At 34.2% G+C, this 7678-nt stretch overlaps 1 protein-coding gene across 1 annotated transcript in view; it reads right to left on the reverse strand.

Annotated features, from left to right (window-relative positions):
• The window catches only part of LOC117334916, a 28483-nt gene extending 20830 nt beyond the window's left edge, over positions 1-7653 (reverse strand). The window contains exons 1-3 of the mRNA XM_033894760.1: positions 7517-7653; positions 2781-2870; positions 1444-1490 (exon numbers count right to left, since the gene is read on the reverse strand). Of these exons, the coding sequence (XP_033750651.1) occupies positions 1444-1490; positions 2781-2809 (76 nt within the window). The 5' untranslated portion in view covers positions 2810-2870; positions 7517-7653. The remainder of the gene's footprint in view (positions 1-1443; positions 1491-2780; positions 2871-7516) is intronic.
• Positions 7654-7678: the final 25 nt, after the last annotated feature.

Here is a 7678-nt window from a genome sequence, read left to right on the forward strand (position 1 = left end):
ATTTCCCACGTTGGATATTTCGGAACAGAAAGCACCTTCCATCAATATCAATCAATGTGGTATACTTTCATTTTGATATCTTGAAAGAGTATAACAACATAATTTTAAAGGTCATTATATAAAGGTCACCAAATGTAAATAGGTCAAACTGTTCATTAATATTGATTTTAAGACAGTGCAGTTTTATTCCAAAGATGACTAGAACCCACCATTAGTCACATGTCAAATTTTGTAATTAATAAAATATAGCAGCTAAATAAATTCTTTTTAAATTATTTTTACTATTTTCACATTATAAACAATATCTGATTTTATTACATTTTTACCAGTGAAATATAAAAAATTATTCATTCTATAAAAGTGATGTTTTTCACTAGTGAAAAATATTGGGGAACTACATTTTTTGTTTACAAATGATCGCTGTAGGCCTAGTTAGCATACGGGGTAGGTTTTTCGTTGATAACAAATGTAATAAACAGAATATCTAACAGTGTTTTCAGTAATACCAAATATATTTCACGAGTGGGGCTATGATATTTTTCATGAGTGCGCAGCGCACTCGTGAAAAATATCAAAATATTAGCCCCACTCGTGAAATATATTTGGTATTACTGAAAACACTGTTAGATATCCTCTATATATTACGTTTATGTTTGAAGAAGTAAGCTAACAATCGGAACTGTTTGCTGTAATTTGTACAATAACAATATGTAACTTTCCCATTAGATAATATTATCAGATAAATGATTTCACACTAGGACCCTCATAATCGGAATATCTTATCTGACAGTGACCTTTCCTACTGTATTTATGATAAATACACTTTTAGATTGACCTTCAATGGCTTCATCTATATACATCCTTCCTAGGTTAACAATAACATGCAAAATGCAGATAGTTTTGATAGAAAGAGAGGGGTCGGGCTGGAGGGGGAGGGGGATAGAGACAGACACAGATTGTTGGGGCCGGGCTGGAGGGGGTGGGGGATAGAGACAGACGCAGATTGTTCTGATTAAGATCTCAATAATTTTTTTCTTTTTAAACTAAAATTACACAAAAAAAAAAAAATGTTCAAGAAGGATTGGTTTAGTTTGTTTAACGTTCTATTAAAAGTCAGGGTTGTTTAAAGATGTGCCTGGTTTTGGAGGTGGGGGAAAGCCGGAGTACCCGGAGAAAAACCACAAGCCTATGGGTAGTACCAAGCAACTGCCCCACATGGGTTTTGAACTCACGACCCAGAGGTGGAGGGCTAGTGAAAGTTAAAAAGACAAGCCAGTAAATATATAGACAATAGGTCTTATTTATATCCTCAGAAAACAGAACAAAATTTGAAACACAATTATCTACACAATATGCTCAGCTATACAGGAAATGCGTCATTGTCAATCTGGTTAAGTGTAATTGCCTTTACAAATGGATATACATAGGATAAGGAAAACTTACCACCAAACTGGGTAGCAAGTCCAAGCCCTCCAGCGTCCAGCCGGGCCCTACAAATTCAAAACATAAAAACTTTTATACAAAGATATCTAAACAGAGCAAAAACAAATTGTCCTCCCCCCTTGTTTTGGGGGACTGGGGGACATAATTAAGAAGAAGTTGTTTTTGTTAAATTGTTGACAGATGGACACCACAGTATGGCATAAGTTCACTTTGGTCTTTCAGACCAGGTAAGCTAAAAATATGTCTGTAATGTTTGTAGAAAATATTTGATTATATGCCACCTTTTTTTAAGATTGACAACTATGGATACTTTTAACTGACTTTGTTCTAGAAAAATAAAGGTTTTTGATTGACTCATAAAATCAATTTTTGTGTTTTTTTCCTGATTAGACAGGTCAGGATACAGACTATTACTATTATCTCTGATCTGGGAGTTCAGTATACACAGGTTCTTTTATTGATTCTGATAATGTGATCAGCTTGCACAGTTTTTTATTTTATTTTTTTTACTCTGTATGGGAGGTCAGTAAAGACAGGTTTTTATTTATCCTTATGCTATAAGTAATATATAGGTACATTGTCAGATGAAAAATGATAAAGTATTCAGACATTTTTTACTTACTTTTAAAAATATGAGTACATTGTATGATTAGGTAAGAAATGTCAGTTAAGACAGGTTTTTGATTATTCTTGTCCAGGTAATGAACAGGACTATTGTCTGAATTTTAAAGCAGGTTGGAATACCAGGTATTCAGATTTCTTTACTCTGTACCTGAAGGACATTATAGACAGGTATCATATTATCTGATTACCCAGGTAAGAACAGACTGGTTTTCTTACTCTGTTCCATGAGGTCAGTATAGACATGTTCTCAGTTATCATCTGAGCTAGTCAGGTCATAATATTCAGACTTTTTAATATCTACTGGGAGGTAGTATAGACAGGTTTTCATTTATATTGTCTGATAGGTCAGGTCAAATATTCCGACTTTTTAATTTCTAATGGCAGATCAGTATAGACAGGTTTTCATTTAGTCAGATCAGAATATTAAGACCTTTTAATCTGTACTGAGTGGTCAGTCATAATTGACAGGTTTTCATTTATCAACTAAATAGTCAGGTCAGAATATTCAGACCTTTTAATCTGTACTGATTGGTAAGTATAGATAGGTTTTCATTTATCATCTGAATATAGTCATGTCAGAATATTCAGACCTTTCCATCTGTACTGAGGGGGTCATTATAGACAGGTATGTTTTTTATTCCTCCTGGCAGTAGTATTATGTATACCTTGATTGACACCACTTATCTATTAGAACTGGTTTCCTAGATACTTACCACACTTGTTGAACAGAATAGCTAGCCATCTTGATCAGAACAGCTGTATCGTCTGTTTCACCAGATCTTTATATACTGGATTGATACATTCTGAAAAAAAAATTAGGTACAGCTACATATATACAGTCCCACAAGTACTGGAGGGTGCTACACCTACGCAGGAAATTACTCAAGTTATTTGTAGAACTGTTTATCATCTGATGTTAAATAAATACTACTACCTCTAGTGGGCAGGAACTTTCCTGGTATTTTATATCTACGCTGTGTACAACCAGCAAATCAGACAAATTCACCTCTTCCCATTATAAATATACATTTGGATCCCCTGTGAATCACAATTACATGAAAACAATGCTGTTTTACACAGTATTTCCATGAAATAAGTTTGTGTATATTACAGAATTGTGAGAAATATGCCGCTATTGGATAACTTTCAACAAACCACACAGCAAGGAAATAAATATGGTAAGATTCCACAGGCCAAATTGATTATATCTATATTTTGCAAAAGATTAAGTGTTTACTTTTTATATCACTTCCAAGATAATTTTGATATTTTTATTGAGGTAAATCCTTCCTTTATAACACAAACCCAGATAAAATATGACCTCCGCTTAGTCTCAGCACAATAATTAACTACAGTGGACAGTGACTGATCATCTCTCTATTTTTTATTTACTGATTTTTCAAATTTTCTCTTTAAATATAAAAAGATCAATTCATATCTTTCACACACAAAATCATACAACATCATTTACTACATGATTGTAATTTCACTGGGCTAATATTTTGCAGCTGTCATAGACAGACTTTTAAGCTTGTCAGTTTTTAATTTCACACATTCATGTCTTGTAAATCATGGTATCATAGATATCATCATTATTATCATACATATGCAACTCTGAATTATGGCAATCTAATTACCAGGTAAGGTGACAAATTTTATCAATATAGAAAAACAGTAAACTGAACTATGGATAAATATAGAACTGTAAGCTGGATGGTTTTCTAAACATTTCAACACCAATTGGTTAATCATGTGAAAGGCTCTACCACATGCAACCAAATTTTCTATGATTTGAAATGTGTTTTAGTTTTGTTAAACAGGGGACGGATCCCCTGAAATAGATTTTTCAGTTTTTTTACTTGCACTTGGTGTTTACTCATAAGACTGAAGTGCCCCAGTCCACCAATGGCAGATCATTTACAACTGTTGATACTAAAAGCTTCAAAAATTTCATTTTTCCTCTTTATAAGAGAATAAGAAGTGTACTTAATGACTCAATGTTATATCATTGGTGATTGAAGAAAAGTTTCAGAAAGACATCAAAATGTTTTCCCTGTCTTTGATAAGGGGAGCTGCTATCTATACACTCAATGTAAAACTGAACATTCATATCAGGACACATTTCATTCATTCTTAAACACAAAGACATCTATCGATACACAAGCTATAGAAATAATTGCATCATCCTTAAAATAAGACAACTTATGATATCAATTCTAAAGTGAAACTGTATCACACAATGAAGCAAAAAGTACTGTGTTATGACATTTATATTTGGTATAAATGACAATTCTTTTCAGAAGAAACATCATATTACATGCTAAAAGCTGTGGTGAGTGTGTCTGTGTTTTGGGCAGCTTTGGATAATGATTGTATTAGCCTCCAGTCCCTGTGATAGCGTGAAACTGATGCCGACTTTAAAGTGCTATCTCACTGAAGCATACTGCTGAACACACCCAGCAGGACACTCCACCAAGTCATATTTCACTGACAACAGGTGAGCTTGTCATCACACTCCTAAAAAGTTGCCTACACTATTTTGCCGTAACATTACGCGGACTGCTTATTAATGTATGTACCAAATTGGAAGGGTGTGGGTGTATGTTTTATAGAACTGTGCGCTTTTCAAAAACTTATCCAAAAACTTTTAAGTTTTGGGGTGGGATACTGACATGGACACAGGGCAACAGCACTAACGGAATCATGGTTCCCGTAACAAAAGAAATGAAATGTGAGACACTTTTTAAAATGTTAATATTTTCATGTCAAAATACAGGAAAATGCACCACTAAGGGCAACCAATTCTCTTGGGAGGTGGGAGGAGGGAGTTTGCTTGTCTGTTTTGTTGTGCATAGTAAAGACAATGAACTGATATTTGTGCATCCACATTCAACATTCATTCAAAGAAGGCTCAGGCAATACCCCCTGACATCACAGTAGCTTGACACATTCATGGCCCAGAATACCAGAATAAAAAATTAACCCAAGAGTCCAACCCCTAGAATACTTATCATTGACATCAATAACAAGTGATCTTGGGGTTGGACCATGGCATGGGGTCAAACTTTGGTTCTATGTCATGAGCATGTCAATTACGCCCCTGTGTCTGACATATGAGGCAGAACATTGCTCTCCCTGATGCCAGTAAGCAATCCTTTACCTGATCAATGTATAACATAAGCCAATGAGACTTGTTGGTGAGAAACACACACATTTCCGGTGAGTCAGGTGGAATTGATTTGGTGGAATTGACAATGGCGTCAACCGAGTGTAAGTTGTGAACCAATGTAACGAGATTGTAGCCTAATTCAGCCTCTCTATGTGCTTGCAACATATCAGTTTTGACAAATTACAAAAACGTGTTAAATGATAGAATATATACCTTTATGTTGATATTGTGTGATAATCAATACCATAGTTCTTCTTAACTGTTAGGAATTAAAACAGGGAAGCTATCCACTGATTATGGAGAATCACTCTCTATATGTAAATGAGCAGCGGAAAATTATGTCAAGCACATATACGCAAATTGGTTTGTTTTGAAGAATGGCGGACTAGCAGCCAACGCCACGGTTGCTGCCACAAAGGCAAATGAAAGGATTTGGTAAAATCACAACATTATCTATGACTTAAGAGTCAACCTGAATCTAGTGTTAGTCTTAAGACAAAAATTTAAGATAGGATAAACATAAAAAGCCACCATGAGTTGGCAGTGAAACTTGATTCTAAAACAAACAAAATAAACAAACCCATGCTTTTCTGTTTATCATTCGGAGATGTTTGAACTTACACATGCAGGGTTAGTTAAGCACACTTTAATTACTTACAAATTGTTCACATAACTGAACAGATTTGAAGGGAATTACATGCAGATAATTCTGCCAGGGATTATGAAGTTTAGCTTGATTTTAAGTTTTAAAAGCAAAAACATTGAGGGGTTTCAAATTGAACTGCTACTGTTTGACTATAACTATGAGCCTAAAAGCTTAATTGATAGTATTAGATACATAATTTGTAGTATGTGTTAATCTTTTATATAATATGCACTAACTCAAAATCATCAATAATTTACATTAATCAGTGATTTTCGTAACTCCGATATCTGAGTCCTGGATACATGCTTTTCCCATGCGACTCCTTCAATTTTGAGGTACCCACTTAATATCTTAGCATTGGGGACTCATCAAAATTTTGGAAATAGTGTTCTGGCCTCGGCAAAAAAAAATCCTACAAACTCCGTTTCCATACAGTGAGACTTGACAAATGTTATATATTATCGTAATGTAATAGGAAAAGAAAAATATCACGACCAGACCAGGACTCGAACCAGGGACCTACAAACTCAAGAAGGACGCTCTTACCATTTGAGCTACCTTGCCATCGACGTTCTGAGCCCAGTCCCATTCTGCTACAATACTGACACTTTCAACATACAATTGTACATTCACATTGAAGAAATATTGAGTAATCCCACAACTGTAAATATACCATATCAACGTTTAAATATTCAATGTGAACTATAATTGGAATATGAGAAAATTTACATGTCCGAGGGATCAATACCAGGGACATAAGTACATGTACACAGGTAACATCAGGGAACAAACACAAATGACGGAAGAAGATATTACAAATATGTTAAAATCATATTGAACTAAAGTGTCCTTATTATTCAACCTAAAATTTGAAAGGCCTCTTTCACAATAGGCAATGGGTCCAAACAGGAAAAAACTATAAGTATGTACTTGAGGAAGTACACATTACTAGAAACAACATATAACCGTTTACATTATTACTGTACAGGAACTGGAGACTTAACAAACTGTGTTATGCATCAGCACTGATTGACATAAATTTGTTCATGATCTATACATTTAAGTAAATATTGTTTCATTATTGTTAAAAAGTACTGTGATCATATTTATAGTCTAGGAAAATACTTTTTTTAAATTACTTTCTGTTTACTTCCTCATTCTTATTTTCAATATTACAATGATATATATTCAGTACACTCAACATTTAATGACACGTAAAACTCGGAAACAATAACTGCTTAATCAGTACAAAACAATGACAGCCATACCGAATTCTAATATTGTACATTCTTTTAGAATTGTTGGAATTCTTGATCGCCATGGTAATTTATAGGAAAACGAAAGTTGAATTAATTGTAAGGGAAACTACAGAAGGTAATTTAGCAATAATATACGATTTAACATATTGTATATCTGTATAATTTGCATTGTTTTATATCGTACTAGTCAGAAAAAAAATCAAGTGATATCAGGGGAAAATGCCCCAATCCTAACCAACTATCCAAACTGCAAAACTTCTACATTTGTATGCCTAGTTCCGTCCCAATGTTCAAGGAAAAATGTCGGTCAACTCGTGATAAGTTGATTCAATACCAACATAAATAGAGTTTAAAACAAAACAAAATGAACCAAACCTCTTCCTAATATTTCTGCTGTTCAGTCCGTGGTACCTTGTACAATGTCGTAACATCACTATTTTGTATTCCCTTCCTTTGGATCCAAATCCAAACTGGAAATTTCACACACCGTCCCGTCCGACATATATATGTAGGCGTAAAAGTCCGAAATGTTCCGAA

The sequence above is a fragment of the Pecten maximus genome, chromosome 9 (genome assembly GCF_902652985.1).
Source record: "Pecten maximus chromosome 9, xPecMax1.1, whole genome shotgun sequence".
In the NCBI taxonomy this organism is placed as follows: Eukaryota; Metazoa; Mollusca; class Bivalvia; order Pectinida; family Pectinidae; genus Pecten; species Pecten maximus.